We start from the raw sequence: 26286 nt of genomic DNA on the forward strand, positions 1-26286 counted from the left end.
GATTTTTTGAGTCTTTTTTTCTTTCTTAATTAGTCTCGCGGGGGATTTGTCCATCTCTTTTCAAAAACACAGCTCTAGCTTTATTTATTTTTTCTGTTGTTTTTCTATTCTCTGTTTCATATTTTTGCAATAATTAATTATTTCCTTCCTTCTGCTCACTTGGGCTTAGTTTGTCCTTCTTCTTCTGGTCCCTTGCCCTTTTTGACATTAGTCCAGGTACCATATTTGGATGCACATACTCACAACGGCAAACCTCAATTCACTCTTTGTTAACAGTTTATTGATAATAAGTTGAACACATCAGAGTTCCCGTCGTGGCTCAGTGGTTAACAAATCCAACTAGGAACCATGAGGTTGCGGGTTCGATCCCTGACCTTGCTCAGTGGGTTAAGGATCTGGCATTGCCGTGAGCTGTGGTGTAGGTCACAGACTCGGCTCAGATCCCATGTTGCTGTGGCTCTGGCATAGGCTGGTGGCTACAGCTCCAATTCGACCCCTAGCCTGGCAACCTCCATATGCCGTGGAGAAAAGACAAAAATAAATAAATAAATAAGTTGAACATATCCTACAACTTACCCACTTAATGTGTGGTTTTTCCTATATTTACTGAGTTAGTCAATCATCACTACAATCTGGAGTTCCCATCGTAGCGCAGAGGTTAACGAACCCAGCTAGGAACCATGAGGTTGCAGGTTCAATCCCTGGCCTCGCTCAGTGGGTTAAGGATCCGGCATTGCCGTGAGCTGTGGTGTAGGTTGCAGACGCGGCTCGGATCCTGCATTGCTATGGCTATGGTGTAGGCCAGCAGCTACTACTCTGATCAGACCCCTAGGCTGGGAACCTCCATATGCCGTGGGAGCAGCCCTAGAAAAGGCTGAAAGACAGGAAAAAAAAAAATTTCATCACTACAATCTAATTTTAGAACATTTTCATCACCTCAAAAAAAAAAAAAAAAAAACCCTCTACCCATTAGCGGTCACTCCCTATTTCCTCCCAGCTCTACTCAGCCTCTAATCTACTTTCTGTCTCTAGGCATTTGCCCATTATGGACATTTCATACAAATTGAATCATGAAATATGTGGTCTTTTGTGGCTAACCTCTTGGCTCACCATAACATTTTCGAGGTTCATCTATGTTTTGTCCTGTATTAGTACTTTATTCCTTCTTGCTGCTGCTAATATTTCATTGTATGAATATGTGCATTTTATTCCTTCATTCGTGGATGGACATTTAGGCTGTTGATATTTGGGGGGCTGTTACGAATAGTGCCTTATGAACATTTATGCACAAGTTTTTGCGTGGACCTATGTGTTATCATTTCTCATAAGTATATTTCTCTAGTGGAATGGCTGGAGCATATGAGTGTGTTTAATGTCTTGAGGTCAGTTCACTCTTTTTTTTTTTTTTTTTTTTTTTTGGTGGAGATCTTTTTAGGGTTGCACCTACGGCATATGGAGGTTCCCAGGTTAGGGGTCGAATCAGAGCTGTAGCCGCCAGCCTACACCACAGCCACAGCAACCCAGATCTGAGCTGCATCTGTGACCGACACCACAGCTCACGGCAACACCGGATCCTTAACCCACTGATCAAGACCAAGGATTGAACCCACATCCTCATGGATCCTAGTCGGGGGTTCATTACTGTTGAGCCACAATGGGAACTCCAAGGTCAGGTCACTCCTGATATTTACTTTCTTGATAGGCTCATCCTACCCTGCGTATCTAACCTTGGTTTTGGTCTCCATTTTCTAACTAGTGTGGATCTCCTAATAGAATTCGGTTAATCCCTTCTTGTCTTGTTTGTAATTTGTAACTGCCATCACAATTTTCAAAGCCCATTTAATTTTTAAGTTAAAATTATAAAACAGACTTTATTTTCATAGCGGTGGTAGGTTCACAGCAAAACTGATCAGAAAGTGCCGAGTTCCCGTATATCCCCGTCTCCTGCGCCCTGTAGGTTTCCCCACAGTCAGCTTCCCACAGCACAGTGGTACTTTTCTTTTTGTTTTTTTACAATTGATGAACTTAAGCATTGTCACTCAAAGTCCACTTTTTTTTTGTTTGTTTTTTTGTTTTTTTTGTCTTTTCTTGGACCGCACTCGCAGCATATGGAGGTTCCCAGGCTAGGGGTTGAATCAGAGCTGTAGCCACCGGCCTACACCATGGCCACAGCAATGCAGGATTCAAGCTGCGTCTACAATCTACACCACAGCTCATGGCAACGCCAGATCCTTAACCCACTGAGCAAGGGCAGGGATCGAACCCGCAACTTCATGGTTCCTAGTCAGATTCATTAACCACTGAGCCACGACAGGAACTCCCTCAAAGTCCACTTTTACAGTAGGATCTGCTCTTGGTGTTGCACATTCTGTGGCTTTGGATGAATGTATAATGACATGTATCCACCACTCTAGTATCATCTGGAACAGGTTCCCTGCCCTGAATATCCTCCGTGCTGGGCTTATTTATCTTTCCCTTCCCCTAACCTCTGACAACACCTGATCTTTTTACTATGTCATAGTTTTTCCTTTCCAGAAGTCACTCAATTGAAGGCATGCAGTTTGTAGCCCTTACAGATTGGCTTCTTTTCCTTGGGAATATGTGTTGAAGCTCCTGCCATATCTTTTCATGGCTTGCCAGCGCCTTTCCTTTTGAGTGCTGCATTCTGTTCTTTTGTCTGAATAGTCCACAGTTTATATTTCCTTCTTGGAATCTTTAAATAATGAATCATACCCAATTTTTTCTGACCTTATTAAAATCTGTTTCCTTCCTCCCACCCAGCTTTTTGTTTTGAAATTTGTCAATCCTACAGAAAATTGAGCCGCCGAAACATATGAACATTTTTTTCTTTTTTTTTTTTCTTGGCTGAGCCACTGGAAAGTAAATTATAGACACCCTGAATTCTCTCCTAAACACTTTAGCCTATATCTCCTGAGAAAACTTTAATTTCATTATGATACCCAAGAGATTTAATATCAATACAGCACTATTTTCTAACATGAGCCCATATTCAGATTTTTTGGATTGTCCAAAAAGTGTCCTAAATAGTCATGATTTTTTGCTTGATACAGTCAAGATTTGTGCATTGCATTTGGTTGGGTATTAGTTAGAGTTTTCCAGAGAAACAAAACCAATAGGATGTGTTAATACACGTGTATTTTTATTATTTATGTTTGTGTCAGTATATAAATTATATTTGTATAGCACATAATGAAAATTTTCATGTGTCTATATGAAGGGAGGGATGAGGGGTGAAGGGAAGGGAAGAGGAGAGGGAGGGGTGGAGGCTGATCCATTCATTCATCAAAAGAATTGTCTTATGCCACGGTGGGACCTCTGCCTTCTCTCACGACAGTTTTACCACTCTGACCATTTCAGTCAATATAATCATCCAGTGTTTAGTCATATGGACATATGATAGTTGGTTTTTTCATAGTTGGTTTTTTCATTCATCAGCTTAAACATTTACATCGTTTCCTATATTTGGCATTTCTGATAGTGTTTTGAAGGGTTTTTTTGTTTTTTGTCTTTTTAGGGCTGCACCCACAGCATGTGAAGGTTCCCAGGCTAGGGGTCGAATCGGAGCTGCAGCTGCCAGCTTACACCACAGCCACGGCAACGTCAGATCCGAGCCACATCTGCGACCTACACCGCGCCTCATGGTAACACCAGATCCTTAACCCACTGATCGAAGCCAAGGATCCTCATGGATACTACTAGGGTTTGTTACCGCTGAGCCGTGATGGGAACTCCTCTTGTTGATGTGGATATTCTTTGACTCATCTGCACTGGACGTGCTTTTCACGTCTCTGGGGTAGACACCTAGTAGGACTGCTGGAGTGTGTGGTGAATGTATGCTTGACTTCCTAAGAAAATTCCAAACTAGTTTCCAAAGTGGTGGCGTTCTTCTCCGTTTCCGTCAGCAGTTTATGGGAATTCCAGTTTAACCACATCCTGCAAACACTTAGTACTTTATATTTTAGCTCTTTTAGTTGGTGCTTAATGGTATCTCGTGTGGTTTTCGTTTGCATCTTTCAGATGACTGACAGTGTTGACATCTTTTTATGGGCTGGTTGGCCATTTTTATGTTTTCTTTTGTAGAGTGTCTATTGAAAACATCTGACGATTTAAAAAAAGACTGGGTTGTTTGTCCACTTGTTAATGAGTTGTGAGAGCTCTTTATATATTCTGGATAGGCCCTTTCTTGGATACATGTTTGCAAATATTGTCTCTCAATCTTTGGGTCGCCTTTCATTTTCTTAATGAAAGGTGAGTTTTGATGGGGAAAAGTTTTTCATCTGAATGAGTCTGATTTCTTAAAATTTTTTTCAGCTCATGCCTTTTGTGCCCTGTGTCAGAATCTTTTACCTAACTTAAGGTCACAGATTTTTCTTCTAGCTTTTCTTCCAAAAGAAAATATTTTAGATCTGCTAAACATATTTAGAACATTATATTTTCTAAAATTGTATCATCTTAGCTTATGAATTTAGCTCCGGGATTCGCTTTGATGATTCTAATCTTTATGTGTGGCGTGAGGTCAAAGTTAAAGTCCATTTATTTTTCCATTTGAAGACCTCGTTATTCCAGCACCATTTATGGACGAGATTATCACTTCCTATTGAATTACCTGAGTATTTTTGCTAAGCGTCAGTTGATCAATACCTGTGTGAAACTATTTTTGGACCTTGATTCTGTTTTCTTCATCTATACCTCTAATCTTTTGTCCATAACGCACTGTCTTGATTACCAGAGCTTTAGAATAAGTCCCGGAATCAGGTAGTGTAAGTACCTAAATTTCTTTTCTTTTTCTTTTCCTTTTTGTTATCTTATTATGCGTATCCTACTCTACTTACTAAACTTCTTTTTGAATGTGGTCCGTTGTTTTTTACTTTTTGCCTTTATTTTCTTGGGACTTCAGAAGATTTTTATATTTTTTCCAGTGGTCCTTTTTTCCTCCCAGTTCTGTTGAGGTAATGGACACACAGCACTGTTTATTGTGAGACGCTCATTGCAGTAAGTTTAGTGAACATTGATCAACTCATGTAGGTACAAAAAAATTGAAAAAAATAAATGTTTTCCTTCTGATGAGAACTCTTAGGATCGACTCTCAACAACTTTCAAGTGAACCATAGAGCAGTGTTAACTACTAATGGTCTTTATATGAATACATTTTAAAAATACATTTTAGGGTTCCTTTATTCCCCCTTAGTCTTACTGAGACCCATATTCTTTGTTTTGTTAACTTTAAAGGATACACTATCATCTGTGTGGAAATTAATGTTTATTTTCCTCTTTTCCTTTTCTTCTTGTTTCTCATGCTTCTGCTTTTTCAGATCACATTATATTTCTAAACTGTCCTGCACCCACCTTAGCTTCCAGTTTGCAGTTGACATACTTGGTGTCCAGCACCAGCCCCGTCACCAAGGTCCCATTGTCACCATTTGTGTGGGTGGAGCTTCTCCCTCGTAGTATGTGCTTTAGGGAGGGCTTGTGAACATACCGTTCTCTGAATTCTTGTATTTTAACAGGGTTTTCTGTATTCTTATTACTTGAATAACAGCTTGGCTGTCATTGTCTTATTGTCACTGTCACTATAAACCCTCCTCTCACTGCCATTTGCTATTTTTCTTTGAATTTCTTGGAAATGTTGCTTCATTGCTGTCCTATGTGTTGCTGAGGCTGACCTAATTGTCTTTCCCTTGTAAGTGACTTTGTCTTTTTGTGCAGAGAGTAAAAAATACTTTATGTTTAACGTCTAATAGTATAACTTGTGTCTCAGAATTAACAATTTCCTTACCCCAAATCCTTCCAATAAGTGGATTCAGAGATTTTAATTCTAGAATATTCTCTTGGATGATAGTTTAGTTTTTTGGTTTGGTTTAGTTTGGTTTGATTTTTGTTTGTTTGTTTGTTTGTTTTGGTGGCGGCGGTGTTTTTTTTCTTTTTTTTTTTTTTTTTTTTTTGGCTGCACCCACAGTATGTGGAAGTTCCTGGGCCAGGGACTGAACCCAATCCACAGCGCCACCCCAAGCTGCTGCAGTGACAATGCCAGATCCTTACCCTGCTGAGCCACAAGAGAACTCCTTGGGTTATAGTTTTAAATAAACATCCTGTTACATTGTTCTGTTTTTTTACCCAAGAACTCCAATTATAGACACGTTGAGACTGTATTCTGCAACTCAATTCCTGATCCTTTTTAATCTCTCTTAAAATTTTATTTTGGGGGAATCATGTTTAGTTTTCTCTTCAATGCCCTTTACGATTTTAAGGTAAATCTGTTTTCCCTTGGTTTCTACTAATTTCATCCTAATAGCTGCAATCCTTCTGTCTTTTCCAGTTATTTCCTGAGTTAATTTAATTCTTTTTCACGTCCTCCTTTTTACATCTGAGAACACTTGCACGATGCTCATCTAGGTTCCTGCCTCTTGGTGCAGTCTTCTACTTCATGTTTATTTTTGCATGAGGGACATTTACTGAAATGTTTTGATTCTCATTTTCTGTATTTTCTTTTAGTAATTTTGTTTGAATATCGTCTGCCAACTCTTTGTCGGTTTGAGACGTCTTATGTAATTGAGACCTACCATGACAGGCATGAGTGTAAAAGTGCAAATGGCGTAATAGGTTCCTTAGTTCACGAGGGCCTCCTTCTCTGTGTACAGCGACACTGGATGTTTTTTAATCAATGGAATTGTTTATTGGGAAGGGTTTAGCATGTCGTCTGTTGTGGAGGTGCAGAGATGAGCAGTACAGTGTGTCGATTTAACATTCCTATGCACGTCCAGAGTTCCCTGGTGGGCAGCAGGTTAAGGATCCAGCGTCATCACTATAGTGGTTCGGGTCACTACTGTGGCACAGGAACTTCCACATGCCATGGATGCAGCCAGGAAAAAAGAAAAAAAAAAAAAAAAAGATTCCTGAGCACATCCAAGAATAGATATCCAGCAAGTAATTAGATCCAGATCAGATAGGGAGAGGGGAGGGAGGGGGAGACTGAACAGTGTTAGGGGTTTTTTAGGCTGTATGAGGGATACTCATTTCACTGTAAAGGAAAAAGAGGAGGGACGGATGGAGCAAATGCAGGAGAGTATGTTGGTTTGTTGGCAGGATGTTTGACTTGGGTTTTCTCAAAGGAAGTGGGAATTGTCACCTCCTGGGGGAGGCAGTTTTTGTTGCGTGCAGAGCTTTCTATATAGCTGTGTAGGAAATGTGGCAGAGAGACGACGGAAACAGAAGCTGCACTGAAGTCTGGTGGAAGCTGGAAGGTACCGTCTGCGTGACTGCGGTCCCTCCCACAGCCGTACTTAGCCATAACCCACGTGCAGGTCTGAAGAGGTTCGAGGTGTGATTTCTTCAGCATTGGGGTTTGCACCGGAACGTGCCATAGGTAAATGATGCGGTAAAAGGGGTTTTAGTTAGAGAGCCGTTTAAATACCAAACTGTGTGTTTAAACTGAGTATAAAAAGAAATGAACACGAGAGCGGAGAGATTTTAACAAAAGACAGCATTTACTGGATACTTACTACATGCCCGGCTTTTTTCCCAGCACTTTACATGCATCCTCACATTAATCTCACCAATCATTATGTGTGTTACAAGTAAGAGAATTTTGTCCTTTTATAGATCAGAAAACTAAAGCATGGAGAGATTAACTTGTCAAAGACCACATAGCCATACTTTAATAACTAACTAAAATGTCTTTCATCACATTGTTGAAAAATAATATAATATTCAAATAGTATTTCCCGAAGTTAGAAAATTATGAGACCATTGACTTCACTATTTTTATGACATTTTAACTAGCTTAAAATAAAGATTGACCTTACGTTTAAAAATATTTGTGTTGTGGAGTTCCCACTGCGGCTCAGCGGTTAGTGAATCTGACTAGCATCCATGAGATGCAGATTCGATCCCTGGCCTCGCTCAGTGGGTTAAGGATCCTGCGTTCTGTGGCTGTGGCGTAGGCCTGAAGCTACAGCTCCGATTGGACCCCTAGCCTGGGAACCTCCGTATGCCATGGGTGCAGCCCTAAAAAGCAAAAATATATATATATATAAAATATAAATATATAAAAATATAAATATATGTATATATTTGTGTGGGAAATCAATCAAGACGGCAAAGCAGGAGGACATGGAACTCCCCCCTCCTCCATGAACACATCAAATACATACATATGTGGCACAATTCTCACTAAAAATTAATTGGAAACTGGGAAAAAAAACTCCTGTACAGCAAGGCTATAGGAAGATCCACATGGAATCAGACAGGAAGGGAAGAGAAGCCATCAGGTAGGGACCTGTGCCCCTGAGAGGGGTCTCAGAGGAAAAGGGAGGTTATACAGGTGGAGATCTGCCCTGGGGACTCAGTGGTTCCAGCCACATTTGGGGCGCCTGAGTCCTGAGGCCCGAAGCAGTGAAGATGAGCCCCCTTGGCTGGCTGGAGGGCCGATTGGCCTCACGGGAGGGCTGTGGGAAGCCTGGACCCCACTCGTGAGGAGCATGCGTGCTCAGTTGCCCCCAGAGGCAGGGCGGGGAGGGCAGATGGCGGGCCGCTCAGTGCTGCCTGGTCTCCCATGGCAGCCCCCCTGCAGACCCCAGCCTGAGCCAAGTGAGAACTCCAGTCCCACTCACTTCCCCCCGCAATCCCCCACTGGAGAAGGGCTGCCACGACCAGGGCAGGAGCCCTGCTGCTCGACGCAGAGGTGACTTGGACCTGGGGAGACATCGAGCACGATGGGGGCAGCCGTTGCTGACCCATAAATGGGCAGAGCTCCAGGGATGGTCCCGACATCAGGCTGTGGCCAGACCGCAACGGCCCATGCCCCATACAAGCCGAGGGCCCAGGGGGCTCCCCTACCCTGCACCTCGGCTCTACGCCAGGGCTGCGGCAGTGGAAGCTCAGTAGAACAGGCCTTGAGGAACAAAGGAGACTCAGATGAAGCAAAGGCTCCCATTGCTGGTAGATGCACAGGTGCTGCATTGGAGGCAGCCTAGACCTCTGTATGTGGCCAGCCTCTTGCAGCTAACATCCCACCTTGAGCTCAAGCCTACATGGGCCCCTCCTCCCCCAGGACAGCTTCCCTCTGGGACAGGGATTCCAGCTCTGCAAGAGGAGAGGGAACACACTTCAAGGCAAAAGAGTCAGCTCAGTCCTGACCCTCAGGGCTTCTCCATCATCAACCTGGAGTCTGACCCACCCCTGATAGGGTGGTGACAGCCACTGAGCAGAGGGGAAGCCCTGGCTTACACCTGGCTCCAGCCCTAAACCCCACCATCTCTAGTCCCTACCTCCTACCAAGGTGACACCTGCCAGCACACCCTGAGGAATGATGTGACTTGTGTTCACATCAAATCCAGCTCTCCCACCAAAGACACTGGGCACACACAGGCTGTGTAGGGAGGCTCCCACATAAGGATATGACGGTTTCACCTAAATCCATACATACAGAGAAAGTTAAGCAAAGGGAAAAAGGACAGAGGAACTGGTCTCAATGGAAAGAGCAAGAGAAAACCCTGAAAAAAATAATGAAACAGAAATAAATTACTGGATAAAGAATTCAAAACATTATTGATAAAAATGCTAACTGAATTAAAAGAATGGATGAATACAAGGAGAATTTTAACAAGGAACTAGGAAATATTAAAAAAAAAAAAGCACCAGTCAGAAATGAAGAGTACAATAACTGAAATGAAAAAAAAAAAAAAAACACTAGAAGAAATGAATAGCAGACTAAGTGATGAAGCAGACATAAGTGACCTGGAAGATACGTAAGTGACCTGGAATAATGGAAATCACCCAATTAGAAGAGTAGAAAGTTACTTAATTAATCAGTTAAAAGTGGAACATTTTGAGAGATCTTGGGGATAACATGAAGCATGCAACATTCACATTATAAAGGTCTGAAGGAGAAGAGAGAGAAGGGAGTTGGAAATGTATTTGGTAAAATCATGGCTGAAAATTTCCCAAACCTGAAGAGGGAAACAGATATCCAGGTATAGGAAGCACAGAGGGTCCCCAACCGGATGAACCTGAACAGCCCCACAATAAGACATCATAATTAAAATGGCAAAAGTTAAACACCACAAGTTCCCGTCATGGCTCAGTGGAAACAAATCTGACTGGTATCCATGAGGACACAGGTTCAGTCCCTGGCCTCACTCAGCAGGTTAACGATCCAGTGTTGCCATGAGCTGTGGCATAGGTTGAGGTGGCTTGGATCTGGCATTGCTGTGGCTGTGGCATAGGCTGGCAGCTACAGCTCCAATTCGACCCCTAGCCTGGGAACCTCCATATGCTGCAGGTGTGGCCCCAAAAAGACAAAAAGGAAAAAAAGAAAAATACAATGAGATATCACCTCCTATCTCTTAGAATGACCATCATCAGAAAGTCTACAAGTGGGAGTTCCTGTCATGGCTCAGTGGTTAATGAATCCACCTAGGAACCATGAGGTTGCAGGTTCGATACCCGGCCTTGCTCAGTGGGTTAAGGATCTGGCGTTGCCGTGAGCTGTGGTGTAGGTTGCAGACGCAGCTCAGATCTCGCGTTGCTGTGGCTCTGGTGTAGGCCAGTGGCTACAGCTCTGATTCGACCCCTAGCCTGGGAACCTCCATATGCCGCAGGAGCGGCCCTAGAAAAGGCAAAAAGGCAAAAAAAAAGAAAGAAAGTCTACAGGTAACAAATGTTGGAGAGAGTGTAGAGAAAAGGGGACCCTCATACACTGTTGGTAGGAATATAAATTGGTGAAGGCATTGTGAAAAACAATATGAAAAAAACTAAAAATAGAACATTACGTGATCCAGCCACTCTACTCCTGGGTATATGTTTGAATAAATGAAAACACTAATTCAAAAAAGTACATGTACCCAGTGTTCATAGGAGCCAAGACATAGGAGCAACCTAGGTGTTCATCAACATATGAGTGGATAAAGAAGATGTGGCACATATAGACAGTGGAATATTATTCAGCCATAAAAAAGAATGAAATTCTGCTATTCGCAACAATATGGATGGACCTAGAGATTATTTTGCTTAGTGAAATAAGTTGGACAGGAGCAGACAAATACTGATGTTATCACTTATATGTGAAATCCAAAAATAAAACAAAAGAATGTATGTAACAAAACAGAAATAGACGCAGAGAGAACAAACTATTGGTTACGTGTGGGGAGAGGGAAAGGGGAGGGGCAACATAAGGGTAGGGGAATAAGAGGTACAACCTGCTACATATAAAGCAGATAAGAGCAAGACTATATTGTAGAGCACATGGAAATATAGCCATTACTTTGTAATGACTTCAAAGAGAATACAAATCATTAAAAAAAAATTGAACCACCGTGCTGTATACCTGAAACTGCCTATAATATTGTAAATCAAGTATATTCCAATAGATAGGGGGAAACAACATGAATATGTAATTCTCAAAACCAAAAAACCAAAAGATGTAAAATGGCCCTTAAACATATGCAGATGTTCAGCATCATTCATAATCAGAGAAATGGAAATTAAAACTATGCCAAGAAATTGTAATTTCCCACCCATCAGATTGGCGTACGTTTAAAAGCTTGATCGTACAATCTGTTTGGCAAGGCTGTGAGTAAGCAGGCATTTGACACAGTGCTGGTAGTGAGACAAAACAGGACAACCCTTACGGGGTATGTGACAATAATTGTAGCAGGCGTACTTGAAGGTGGCTCCCTTTTCCCGGGGCTCATACCTTTTTATAACCCCCCTCCTCTGAGTCTGCCGGCGACCTACAAGTTGCTTCTAACCAACAGGTGTCACTCCTGTAATTGTGTTACCTTATGAAAGGCTCCACCGTTTAGAGCCTGCTTGCTCTGGACAGTGTCCCTGCTGGCTTGATGAAGTCGCATTTCCTGGCAGCCCAGGAGACCAGGCGCTGGGAGAGGCCTCTAGGCACTGAGACAGGCTTCCCGCCCTCCATCCACAGGAGGCCAGGGCCTCAACCACAATGAAAGGAACCCCGCCAACTGTGAGCATGAGCGAGGATGTGGATACTTCCACAGTCAAGCTGCTAGACGAGAACACAGACCAGCAACCCTCTATCCCAATGACCGCCTTGTTCTCGTCTGCACAGAGAACTCAGTCAACCCATGCCCAGACTTCTGGCCCCAGAAACTATGAGATAATGAATGCGTAGTGTTTCAAGCAGCTAAAAAACAATTCATTTTGCCTAAAGGATGATGCCAAACCATAGCAGGACAGATTTAAAAATAACATATTATTGGAAAATAGTGTACCCGAGACAAATCATAAAAGTAAAGAACTGTTAAAACTCCAGCTCCTGGAGTTCCCTTTGTGGCTCAGTGGTAATGAACCCAGCTAGCATCCATGAGGATGCGGGTTTGATCCTTGGCCTCACTCAGTGGATTAAGGGTCTGGCATTGCCTTGAGCTGCAGTGTAGGTTGCAGATGCAGCTCAGATCTGGCATTGCTCTGGCTGTGGTGGAGACCCACAGCTGCAGCTCCAATGCAACCCCTAGCCTGGCAACGTCCATATGCTGTGAGTGTGGCCCTAAAAAGCAAAAAAAAAAAAAAAAAAAAAAAAGCACAAAACTCCAGCTCTTTTCTTTGGTGGCAGCAGAGTCGCTAACTTTTCTGGGTCTCCCCCTCTTATTTCCCTTAAAAAAAAAAATCTGTGAAGTTGGAAATATTAATGTCATTTTGACAATAAGATCAGGTTTAGAGAGATGAAAGCATTTGCTCCAACGTGCAAGTCAGTTCCATGGCAGAGCTAGAATTCCAGGCCTAGTTGTGTGACCCCTTTTATGCATGATGCTTTCCAATCTTGTATGTTTATTCGGTCAGCCAGGAGAAGCTCCCCTGAGGCTTCCATCTTCAGTATAACCCCTGGCATGCTAGAGATTGGTTTATTGACATACCAAGAGCAAACCATGCAGTGAGATCAAAGTCAAAGTATTTAATAACAAAGGAAGGATCTTCTTCAAAATTAAATTATATTTTAATGGTCACACACCTTCCACCTGATTCTGAGGGTTGCTATGGCTGCAAACTAGATTACTCTTCCTCCTTTAATTCTTTTGTGGGTAAGTACCAAAGACCACAGCATGAAAGGAAATACACATGCAATGCAAGTTTCTCGTCTCTGTTTTTGGTTAAACTTGCTTTTTCACAAGAACTGGTATGTTGTGGAATAAATCATCTTTGACATTAGAGGCAGAGATTGGATTGAGGGAAAATGTCTAGCATGACGTTTTTCTCAGTTGTTTCACATCAAGAAGGAATTAATAATAGAATAGCAAAATGATAAATTAGAGGTAGAGATATGCCATTTGCCATTTTCCACCAGCCAGATGTCCTGGTCTGTATCAGATCCTCCAGGTCATGAAAGTGATTGAATGATCTGGCTGAGCTCTGGTGACACCCCTGAATTCCATACACTCGTTGTGTATTGTGTTGGATGATTTTACAGAAACAACTAAGAAATCATCTCCCAGTGAAACATTGTTGAAAGAATGAAGAGGAGTTCCCCTTGTGGCTCAGCAGGTTAAGAACCTGACTTAGTATCCATAAGGATGCAGGTTTGATCCCTGGCCTCATCCAGTGGGTTCCATGAGCTGTGGGGTAGGTCACAGATGCCACTTGGATCTGGCGTTGCTGTGGCTGTGGTGTAGGCCGGTGGCTACAGCTCCAATTCAAAACCCCTAGCCTGGAAACGTCCATATGCCTCAGATTTGGCAGTAAAAAGAAAAAAAAAAAAAAAAAGAATGAAGAGACCATTCCTAGGAAAAGATTCCCAGCCATCCTTTTGCTTTGGGTATATATATATATCTATATAGATATATATAGTCAATTTACAATGTTCTGTCAATTTCTTCTTTAGCTGGCTGTCATTTTTTGATAATTACTCAGCCCTATCCACAGATGTTTTTCCCAATTTTCTTTATACTCTCAAAATCAAGCCCTTAAGAATAAACAGTCCATGGAGTTCCCTGGTGGCCTAGGGGTTAAAGATCCAGCATAGTACAGGTTCAATCCCTGGCTTACTTCCACTTGCCCCAGGTGCAGCCAAAAATAAAGATTTGGAAGGTGTGCTTGGGCCAGAGATGAGTAGAGGGGCAGGGCGGGTGCTGGTTTAAGGTTGGTGACAAGACAAAGGGACTTTCTGCAGAGGGCTCTTTCCTGCCGCAAGCTGCTTATACTGGGGACTGATGATTTCAGAATTGTTAGTGTATCATTTCCCTCTGGTGTTAGGCCCGACATGGCCTTTTCCGCCGATTGTTCAGGCTTTTCAAGTTGTAGCTTTTGTGACCCTAACATACATCTTTGTTTCTCTTTGACATTTTCATAAGCTTTTCTGTGAATTGGCAAGACCTCCCCTTCCCCTAGTTTGGTTAATTTACAGGAAAACATTCTTTGCTCCTTCTGTCCTCAACTGTCATCTTGTGTTTGTAAATAAAATTGGAAGAGATGAAATATTTGGCTTTAGTTGGTGTTTCACTGTGCTAATGAAATGCAAGAATTCATAAATGTGGGAGAAGCAGTGTTTATATAATGTGATATGGCTTGATTTGTTTCCTGAGGGCTGATTCTGTTAGCCAAGTTTTATTGCTTCTCCCTTCTGTGGTTCATTTTGTACAGTTTTGAGAGTTCATTAGAATATGAAGTTGTGGGAAACGGTGTTGATAGGTGCTTCAGTACATGAATTCTAAGACTCTTTCCCCATTAAACTTATTTTTGACTCAGGTATTTGAGGCATTTACAAGAAAAATGTTTTTGTTTCTGTTTTACTTTCTCTCTTGCTCTCATGTAGGATGAAATGTTCTCCCTGATGTGATGCGAGTGTGACATGACCGTTTCCAGAGCACTTGTTAAGATATAATACTTTGCAGAGTTCCCTGGTGGCTCGGGGGTTACAGAGCCGGCATTGTCACTGACGAGGCTCTGGTTTCAGCTGCGGCACAGAGAACTTCCGCGGGCCGTGGGTGTGGCCAAAAAATAAATAAATAAAACACGTAATGCTTTTCTGGACAGACGCAACATCGTAACATCGTGGCTCTTGGTGATTGATAGGTTTCAAGAAGTCAGTATTTGAGGGTGTGTGCGATGGGTATTCCAGGAGGCTCTCATCAACTGCCCTTTATTTTTGCCCAGGCAGTTTAATAGCTGTATTGATCTGTGGATACAATACATTTTAGGATTAAATTCAGCTAATACGTATTGTTTTAGTAAACATAGTGACAGATACCTTTTTTCACACTAGCTATTTATTCATTTGGGAAACACTTGTAGTGTGTCAGAAAGTGGATGCAAAATAAGGTGCATAAATAATTTTCGCAGAGTAATTTAAAGATATGCAATTAGGAGTTCCCATTGTAAGAACCCAACCTAGTATTCATGAGGATGCAAGTTCGATCCCTTGCCTCACTCAGCGGATGGAGGATCCAGCAGTGTCGCTGTGGCTGTGGCATAGCTCGCGCATGCAGCTCAGATCTGGTGTTGCTGTGGCTGTGGTGTAGGCCTGCAGCTGCAGCTCTGACTTGACCTCTAGCCTAGGAATTTCTATATGCCACAGGTCAGCTGTTAAAAAAAAAAAAAAAAAAAAAGATATGTAATTGAAAACTATTATAATCCTAAGAGCTACCTAAAATACACATTTCAGATGTGATTTTTTTTTTAATGGCATATGGAAGTTCCCAGGCCAGGGGTCAAAGCAAAGCTACAGCTGCTGGCCTACCCCACAGCTCCCAGCAACGCCGGATCCTTAACCCACTGAGTGAGGCCAGGGACCTGCATCCTCATGAATCCTAGTCAGGTTCATTAACCACTGAACCACGAAGGGAACGCCTAGGTGTTTATTTTAAATAGATACTAAAGTCAAATAATTTCAAGTAGGAACCCATAAATAACTCCATTCTTAATGAAAGTTTTGATTTTAAAATGCCGTTCGGGGGAGGCAAGGTTGCGTTATATCCAACAGGATGATCAATTTTAAAGTAAAAAGAAAAAGAAAAGGATTGATACAGATGTGATATAAATCACATTTACTCTGAAATAAGAAAGATGAATCCTGTTCTTAAAAGAATGATCATACACGTACCATAGTTCTTTTATAACAACTCAATTATCTGCTGTCATGTATTGATTTTGCATGTGTATAGTCACTTTATGAGCTTCAGAATGAGTTATTTGATGTCAGGAAGAGTTAATGTCAATAATCCAGACACAAGGTCCTACTGTATAGCATAGGGAACTGTATTCAATATCTTGTAATAACCTATGATGGAAAAGAACCTGAAAAAAAGAGTATATGTCTGTATATATGTATAGCTATGTGTGTGTTTATATATATATATATATATATATATATAGAAGCCGAATCACTTTGCTGTATACCTGAAACTAACACAATATGGTAAATCAACTAAACTTTAAAAAAAGGAAAGGAAAAAAATAACCCAGAAGCAATTTTTATTTTTGTTTGTAACCAATGTGCTTTCGTATGTAATGTTATGTAGCATTGTGTTGGTCAGCATAGCTGAATGTGGGATTCTCTCTCTCTTTTTGTCACGGAAAGGGAGAAGCAGGACCTCCAGGAGCCCCAGGGCAGGATGGATTGCGGGGAGAGCCTGTGAGTACCTTCTCCATTCAGTTCTAAAGGGTGAAGTTCTTGTCCTGTCCTGAAACCCTTTGACTATTAAAATCCTCCCAGATGCCCTGTCCTTGCTCAGTGACTTCCAGGTTCTGATGTTGCGGAAGCTCTTTGCAGAACGCTGTAAAGTATTAGAGTATTCGATCCTCTTTTGCAAACTGGGCAGAGTTTTGCTAACAGGAGAGATGTGTGTGCACTGTGAATCACGGCCACAAGCGCCCACACCCACAGGGACACAAGCCACAGGTCCATGGCGCAGCCTCTAGCCAGTGTCACTTTGCCACTTGCTCAGTGTTTCATAGTGTGCTTGCTGGGATCATATATGTTCAATAAAAATCGGGTAAAGAAGTATGTGGTTGAGAAGGTACTGAATCTGAATTCTGAATCAAAGTGTTTTTAGTGAGCATACCGGATGACACCTGCTCTTGCGTTTTGGAAATGTGGTTTCCCCCCGCCTTTTATCCTTTTATTCCTCTAACTCATGGCCAACACTGGCCCCCGTTCAAATATCAACAGGTCTCATGTTATTTATCAAAAGTGCTGTAGTTCCCATCGTGGCGCAGTGGTTAACGAATCCGACTAGGAACCATGAGGTTGAGGGTTCGATCCCTGGCCTTGCTCAGTGGGTTAACGATCCGGCGTTGCCGTGAGCTGTGGTGTAGGTCGCAGACGCAGCTCGGATCCCGCATTGCTGTGGCTCTGGCATAGGCCGGTGGCTACAGCTCCAATTCGACCCCTAGCCTGGGAACCTCCATATGCCGCGGGAGCAGCCCAAGAAATAGCAAAAAGACAAAAAAAAAAGTGCCTATCTTCAGGGAGTTTGCCATCTGTTTGGGGGGACATGAGTCACAAAATTAATAATAGCCAAGGTGTATTATTGCAGTTTATCACCGAGTGTTCAGTCAAGGTCTCAGAATCTCGATATTAGACGTCAGAGGGAGAGAGAAATCACCACGGCGTCCCCCGGCGGGGTCAGGGCTTGCCGCACTCTTAGAATCACCCCATCAAATACGCACTGACGTCTCCTCTTGTGTATTCTGACACCCTGAGACAAATTTTCCACATGCCGCTGCCTGCAACCTCATAATCTTGTTTGGGAAACCTTGAAAGGTGATGCAAATGATGACCGCCCAAGGCAGTAAATGCCAACTAGGGGTTTAACACGGAGTCAGAATGCGGAGGGAGGCGTGGGGGGCGAGGGGAGCTTGGATAGACCACTTCATGTCTCTGAAAAGCCCTCTCCTCATCTGGAAAGTGTACAGACTTAGCATGTCTACTTCTGAGGGTTGTCGTGAGGCCAACGAAGGCAACGGATGAAAGAATTGGGAAGACCCTGCATCCATGCGTGAGGTTCTCCTAACCTCAGGGGGAGTGCGGGAAGGGGTCCTGAGGAGGCCCAGGACCTTTGTGAAGGATTTGGTTGGACAGGTGGTGAGAGGTTGGCCGGGAGTGAAGGAAGAGGAGTCAGGTGAGCAAGGGCCCGGGGAAGGGGTTAAAAGCATGCCTAACAGCCATTCCTGCTGTGGCACCGCTGCAGGATTGGTGCACTAGGATACAGGTTCAACCCCCGGCCCCGCACAGCAGGTTAAGGATCCAGTGTTGCCCCAGCTGCAGCATGGATTGCAACTTTGCTCAGATCTGATCCCTGGCCCAGGAATTCCATATGCTGAGGGACGGCCAAAAAGAAGGGAAAAAACGTGCCCAAGAGATGAAGAATGGTGTTGACTAGGTCTCAGCACAGGGAATGGTCCTGGTGGGCTTCAAAGCAGAGTTGGGGGGTTCCCACTGTGGCACAGTGGGTTAGTGATCTGACTTGTCTCTGTGGCATTTCCGAGTTCCATCCCCAGCCCTGCACAGTGGGTTAAGGAGCCAGCATTGCCCCAGCTGTGGCATAGGTCGCAGCTGCTGCTCAGATTTCATCCCTGACCTGGGAACTTCCATAGGCTGCAGAGTGGGTGAAAAAAGTGAAGGGGGAAAAAAAACAAAACAGGAGGTCCCGTTGTGGCTCAGCAGAAATGAATCCGCCTAGGAACCATGAGGTTGTGGGTTCAATCCCTGGCCTCACTCAGTGGGTTAAGGATCCAGCGTTGCCATGAGCTGTGGTGTAGGTCGCAGGCACTGCTTGGATCTGGCGTTGCTGTGGCTGTGGTGTAGGCTGGCAGCTATAGCTCCGATTTGACCCCTAGCCTGGGAACCTCCATGTGCCGTGGGTGCGGCCCTAAAAAGCAAAAAAAAAAACAAAACAAAACAGAGTTGGGAAGGTGGTTAAGATCATAGTGTAGACATTCTGGGCTATGAGTTTGGGAAGGAAACTTGACTCACTTGACGTGGAAGTTTTGTGAGCAAAAAAGAGAAAGCAGATGGAAAGAAGAGACAGTTGGAAGCCGCTGCTGTGCCGGGCCGGTGCAGGGTAGACAGTGCAGGGTAGACAGGATGAGGGTGCTGACTCGCCAGCTGTGGGTGGACCAGCCTCTACGGGTTGGGGTGACCCCCTCAACGGGGGTGATGCTGGGAGTGGAGAGAATTCAGTAGGGATGGTGGGAGCTCCGTTCCACACACCACCATCTCTGTCATTAAGGGACTTGGTAACTGGATTGAGACTGGGGGGGGGGGGTTTGTTTATGTTCTTGTTTCAGAAGGAATATAAAATGTGTGTGTGTGTGTGTGAGCACAAACGTGTGGGTGTGGGTGTGAACATGAAGACGGGCATGGGTTGGGGAGGGAGAGACAAAGCGGGGAGAGGGGAAGCTGAAAGGAAAGAAGAGAGAAGGAAGAAAAGAGAGGGAGGTGGGAGAAGATGGGCCTGAGGGCCAGGGTGTAGACGGAGTTGATTGTGTTGGTGTGGGAGTCAGGGATCTGGAATCTGTGACTCATTTTCCCACAGAACCAGTGTCACAAAGGGCAGGCTGAACAGGCGTCTCTGTAGAGCATCCTGCAACAGGAGCAGCCTACGTTTGCTTTGAAAATAATGCTATTGTGCTCCTATTAATAAAACCAAACAAAGAAAAGCCTAAGTGGGAAATGGGGGTGGGTGGGGTGGGGGATGCTGGAGGCGGTGTGTCCTTCCCAAGGCTGCCCATCCTGCCCATCGGGCAGAAGTGGACGCTGACGGGAGATCCTGCCTGCACCGGCATAAATTTACTGTTGTTCCCCCGCTGTTGTCAGCTGCCTGGTGCATGGCCCTTCTGATTTCAACCTTTTCTTTCTTGTCTGCTTTCTCCCCTCGCTCACTGCATTCCTGGAGTGTGTGAGGCATTGGGTTTAATGAGGAGAGAAACTGGGGACTTACCCCAAGGGGATTTACAGTTTCATAAGAGAGACAAACAGTAAAAAGATAACAAAATCTGAATTACTGAGTTGTTTTTTAAAAAAGACAAGCAAGGAGTTCCCTCGTGGTGCAGTGGGTCAAGGACACAGTTGTCATGGCTGTGGCTTGGGTCGCTGCTGTGGAGCAGGTTCAATCCCTGGCCCGAGAAACATCCGCATGCTAAAAAAAAAAAAAAGCCAATCCAGGTCTGAGACAAGGAAGGATGGTAGGAGGGTAATGGAGATTATTTAGATGTAATCTCTCCTCCTAACGCAGCCAGAAAACTTGGAGCTCCAGAGTGAGGCTTCAGCCCCTCTCCCACCCCATCCCATCAGGTCAGGGGCAAGAAAGGATCCCTTACTCATTTTTCTCTGACTTCTCTGTCTTCTGCTGAGTGGTGGAGAGGAAGCCAGGTTTCCTGGGCCAGGAGACATACTCTGTTGGGAAAGCAATGAGTAGGTTCAGCATCTAACATTTGCACATGTTAGCTGGGCATCATTCTTCTGGTCTGTATTCTCTCCCAATTAAGAACACATAGCATTATATAATGGCAAAGACATGGAAACAACCTAAATATCCATCGACAGAGGAATGGATTAAGAAGATATTGTACATATATACAATGGAATACTACTTAGCCATAAAAAAGAACAAAATAGTGCCATTTGCAGCAATATGGATGCATTAGATCATACTAAGTGAAGTAAGTCAGAAAGAGAAAGACAAATACCATATGATATCACTTATGTGTGGAATCTAAAATATGGCACAAATGAACCTATCTAGAGAACAGAAACAGACTTATAGACATGGAAAATAGACTTGTGATTGCCAAGGGGGAAGGATGAGGGAGTGGGAAGGATGGGGAGTTTGGGGTTAGTAGATGCAAACTATTCCATTTAGAATGGATAAGCAATGAGGTCCTGCTGTACAGCACAGGAAACTATATCCAGTCTCTTGGAATGGAACATGCTAGAAGATTAAATAAGAAAAGGAATGTATATATATGTATGACTGGGTCACTTTGCTAAACGAAGTGGCACAACGTTGTAAATCAACTATACTCTAGTAATTGAAAAAAAAGACACATACCATTATGTGCCTCTGTTATTTTGACAATGAAAACTTGGCAGTTAGAAGCACATCCCATGAAGACTCTTCCGTTGTGTGCGGATGCTGGTTTTAAGGGTTTGTAATGAATGATTTGGCCCTACTAAAAAGGGACATGTTGGGATTGATGTCGTGGCTCAGTGGTTAACAAACCCAACTAGCATCCATGAGGATGGGTTCAATCCCTGGCTTCGCTCAGTGGGTTAAGGATCTGGCGTTGCCATGAGCTGTGGTGTAGGTCACAGACACAGCTTGGATCCCGAGTTGCTGTGGCTGTGGTGTAGGCCGGCAGGTACAACTCCAATTCAACCCCTAGCCTGGGAACTTCCATATACCGCAGGTGCGGACCTAAAAAGAAAAATAAATTAAAAATTAAAAAGTGATAAGTTGGCTAAAAGCAAGTAGATAAACAGATTTAAATGGCAACTTGTTTAAAAGCAATCCTCCTCAATCACTAATATTTTCTGACTCATCCATTTTGTTAAACTTTAATGTGTTTTCCAGAACTTTTTTTTTTTGTCCTTTTTTTTGGGGGGGTGCCCACACCCATAGCATATGGAGGTTCCCAGGCTATGGGTCGACCAGAGCTCTAGCCACTGGCCTACACCACAGCCACAGCAACTCAGATTCAAGCTGCTTCTGCAACCTACACCTCAGCTCATGGCAACGCCAGATCTGTAACCCACTGAGTGAAGCCAGGGATCGAACCTGTGTCCTCATGGATGCTAGTCAGACTCGTTTCCACTGAGCCATGACGGGAACTCCTCAAAAACTTCTTTTGAGTTCCCATTGTGACCTAGTGGGATAGGGACCTAAGGTTGTCTCCGAGAGGATACGGTTAGATCCCTGGCCTCACTCAGTGGGTTAAAGATTCACTGTTGCCGAACATTGCAGCATAGGTCACAGGTGCAGTTCCAATCCAGTGTGGCTGTGGCTGTGGCTGTTGACCGACAGCTGCAGCTCAGATTTGACGCCTGGCCTGGGAACTTCCATATGCTGCAGGCGCAACCCTAAAAAGAAAATTTTTTTAAAAAACATCTTTTGTACACTTGATATTTTTCTACATTTTTGCATTATTCTATTTAGTAACTTTTAGCCCTGTATGTCTTCTCTGTACTATTCATCATATTGCAAAATTGGAACCAAAATGTCTGATACTCAATGTTTTATGTATGTAAATCATAGTGTTAAAATATAACATTCTATGAATATGTATGCATAAGAAAGGATCTACATGGCAAATGAGTTTGGGCTACTTTGCTTATTTTTTCCCCCCAGGTTGCTTTTTGATGTCTCTTTTATTCCATTTTTGCTTATCTGTATTTTATTTTCTCCCATGAGCATTGTAGTGGTTCGGTAACACATTATAAAAAGAATTAAGGGAGTTCCCATTGTGGCATAGCAGAAACAAATCCAACTAGGAACCATGAGGTTTCGGGTTCAATCCCCAGCCTCTCTCGGTGGGTTAAGGCTCCAGCGTTGCCCTGAGCTGTGGTGTAGGTTACAGATGCAGCTCGGATCTGGCGTTGCTGTGCCTGTGATGTAGGCCAGCTGCTGTAGGTCCGATTTGACCCTCTATTCTGGGAACTTCCATTTGCCACACAGCCCTTAAAAAGCAAAAAAAAAAAGAAAGAAAGAAAAAAGATTTAAGACCTGGCTTTTGAGAGTTTTGCAGTGTTTCTTTTTCAAACACGTTTAGCTTGTCAAACTGTGTTTTCATTTTTGTGCCAAGGAATGAGGAACAATCAGATTCCTTCAAAGCCTCTTCAGCTGTTGGAAATGTGTTTCCCAGCTTTTCAGAAAATCACTCCGCTTTTATCCTGTGCAGTTAGGTGGATGGGGAAACAGGCCAGCACAGGAGCAAAAGTACACCAGATTCACTTGTAGTCGAAACACCGCAACTGGACACGTTCAATTTCGACCAGATCAGCTTGTACACCAGATGACCCTGCCATCAGCTGCTTTGCCTTGGCCACTGGTTGCCGACCGAGTTACCTGCACCGTCATCATTACCCCCGCTGTTGTCAGCTGCCTGGTGCTGGTCCAAGCCCGATGATGCTTAGCTCAGCATCTCTCCTCGGGCCTCTGAACCATCAGACCCCTGGTTCTCTGTGCACCAGCCAACCCACTGTGTATAGGGCACCGAGGCTTGAGGTGAAGGCTCGGAGGCAGGACTTGGGTTCCACTCTGAGCCGAGATCCCTGGAGCTCCAGCGGAGGAGAGAAAGGATGCCACATTTTCTGGATCCACAGAGGTGAGCACATCTTTCTTAAGGATGCCTTCTGTCCTTTTCTTCTGGACATGTTTGCTGTATCATTTTTATAGGAATGAAGATGTGGGGAGATTGTTGTACTATATTTAAGGACCTTGGCTTATAGGGGCTTTTGTTTCCTTTCCCCATGCCTTTTGAATTCTTGCTAAACCACATGTACTGCTTGTCTTAATGGGTGTATGTTAAACGCCCAGGGGTCCAGTCGTCACTGACTTAAGAGACAAGTAGTTTTCGTTTAATCACCTTTTTTGAGGGGTGATTATGTGACATGCCATTTTACACACAGAGGCCAAAACCATGCATAAAAATCCTTGGGGGAAGTTCATGTTGCATTGCTGTGGTGGTTTCCCATGTGGAATAATCCACTTTGTTATCCTGTTGATGTGGAGGTGTCTTTATTCACCCACTCGACTATATTTTTTATTTAGATTAGGAAGAAAGAGAAGGAAAAAACTCCATCTGTTGTGACGTTGTTCTTATTTGATGTGCAATTGCATGGCAAGCCTTTTAACGTCAGTACCTGGAGTTCCCGTTGTGGCTCAGCGGGTTACACACCCGACTAGTATCCCATGAGACTGCAGGTTCGATCCCTGGCCTTACCCAGTGGGTTAAGGATCCCGCATTGCAGTGAGCTGCAGTGTGGGTTGCAGATGAGGCTCGGATCCCACGTTGCTGTGGCTGTGGTGTAGGCCAACAGCTGCAGCTCCACTTTGACTCCTAGCCTGGGAATTTCCATATGCCACAGATACAGCCCTGAAAAGCAAAAAAAAAAAAAAAAAAAAAGTAAAAATACTGTCGGTACCTGTTTGTAACACTTTCTCCCACTCCTCTTTCAGAACCAGGGTGGCATCCCCGTATGTGTGGAGTGAGCCCCCCTTGACCTGATATCTGCTGTTCAGAAGTCCACGTGGCCCTTCTTAGTGTGAAGGCAGCCCACCTGTAACAACTGAGAACATTTTGAAAATTCCATTGTACTTACTATTGTAATCATGCTAGTTCCAGGATTATGTTTTTAAGCCCCATTGAGAATAACTCTTAGAATGCATTTTGAGGTAGGTTTTATCTGAATTAAATAATGGAAATGTCCAGTTTATCTCCAGGAATGACTACACATGTAAATAATACCTACAGCCTTCTGGTCTTCCCAAGTACGGCGTCTGGCTTTGTCATGACTGCAGAAATAAGATATCTTTTTCTTTAACCTTACAAAGCAAAGGTTGGCCCATTATCTGTACAGATGAGTTAATAAAGTCCCACCCAGTTTAATTATGGATGTGTTTTCTATTTTAAATGACTTTGTTGATATAGCAAAAACTAGACCACTATGAAACAACTTTGTAAAGCAACATCATGGATTTGAAATTTAGGAGATCTGTTCCCTTGGTACAGACCATTTTTGTTACTGTTGTTCCGAAGAAATCTTTTTATTTTATTTTATTTTTATTTATTTATTTATTTATTGTCTTTTTGCTATTTCTTGGGCCATTCCCGCAGCATATGGAGGTTCCCAGGCTAGGGGTCGAATCGGAGCTGTAGCCACTGGCCTATGCCAGAGCCACAGCAACTCGGGATCCGAGCTGTGTCTGCAACCTACACCACAGCTCACGGCAACACAGGATCGTTAACCCACTGAGCAAGGGCAGGGATTGAACCCGCAACCTCATGGTTCCTAGTCGGATTCGTTAACCACTGCGCCACGACAGGAACTCCCAGAAATCTTTTTATTTTTTTTTTTTTTTTTTGTCTTTTGTCTTTTTTTGTTGTTGTTGTTGTTGTTGTTGCTATTTCTTGGGCTGCTGCCACGGCATATGGAGGTTCCCAGGCTAGGGGTTGAATCGGAGCTGTAGCCACCGGCCTACGCCAGAGCCACAGCAACTCGGGATCCGAGCCGCGTCTGCAACCTACACCACAGCTCACGGCAACGCCAGATCGTTAACCCACTGAGCAAGGGCAGGGACCGAACCCGCAACCTCATGGTTCCTAGTCGGATTCATTAACCACTGCGCCACGACGGGAACTCCCCAGAAATCTTTTTAAATGTGATCATTCTAAGATCATGAATAAGCATTAAAGTATGCTTATTCGAATCTTCTTCTTATTCATTTCTTTATCATTTGAAAGAGGCTTTATTGAACTCTGAAATGGCAAGAGGAATAAATTCAGTTGAACACATAAAATGATGCATGATTATTTCTCAGAACAGGTGGCATATCCTCTAAGTAAAATGTCACTGTTGGTTCCATGGGCTCTAAGTCTCTGCTGGCTCAGGGGCTGGTGACATCCATCTCTGTCCTGAAGAGAATGAGAGGAAATTTATACCACATTCTGTACAGGATTTTGAGTCTGGATTTAAAGGCTTTCAGGACTTCAGCTTTAAAACTATGTTCTGTAGTCATACGGGGTTGGGGTGGTTTTGTCTACTTTCATTAAAAACCTCTGGGGGGAGTCCCCGTCATGGCTCAGTGGTTAACGAATCCGACTAGGAACCATGACATTGCGGGTTCAGTCCCTGCGCTTGCTCAGTGGATTAAGGATCTGGCATTGCCGTAAGCTGTGGTGTAGGTCGCAGACTCGGCTCAGATCCCAGGTTGCTGTGGCTATGGTGTAGGGCAGTGACTACAGCTCCGATTCGACGCCTAGCCTTGGAGCCTCCATATGCTGCAGGAAGCGGCCCAAGAAAAGGAAAAAAGACAAAAAAAAACACCAAAAAAAAAACCTCTGGGGAGTTCCCATCGTGGCTCAGTGGTAATGAACCCGACTAATATCTATGAGGACATGGGTTCAATTCCTGGCCTTTATCAGTGGGTTAAGGATCCGGCATTGCTATGAGCCGTGGTGTAGGTTGCAAATGCAGCTCGGGCCTGACGTTGCTATTGCTGTGGCTGTGGTGTAGGCTGGCAGCTGCAGCTTTGATTCCACCCGCAGCCTGGGAACCTCCAAAGGCGGTGGGTGCGGCCCTAAAAAGAC

At 43.8% G+C, this 26286-nt stretch overlaps 1 protein-coding gene across 3 annotated transcripts in view; it reads left to right on the top strand.

Annotated features, from left to right (window-relative positions):
• The window catches only part of COL21A1 (collagen type XXI alpha 1 chain), a 194189-nt gene that overhangs the window by 124449 nt on the left and 43454 nt on the right, over nt 1-26286 (top strand). For 2 of the 3 annotated variants that reach the window (XM_013977769.1, XM_021098588.1), the window contains one exon: nt 16556-16609. In XM_013977769.1, coding sequence (XP_013833223.1) covers nt 16556-16609 — 54 coding nt within the window. Of the gene's footprint in view, nt 1-16555; nt 16610-26286 lie in introns of those variants that run through there. The other variant, XM_021098589.1, reaches the window with a different exon arrangement.

Source organism: Sus scrofa, chromosome 7, assembly GCF_000003025.6.
Source record: "Sus scrofa isolate TJ Tabasco breed Duroc chromosome 7, Sscrofa11.1, whole genome shotgun sequence".
NCBI lineage: Eukaryota > Metazoa > Chordata > Mammalia > Artiodactyla > Suidae > Sus > Sus scrofa.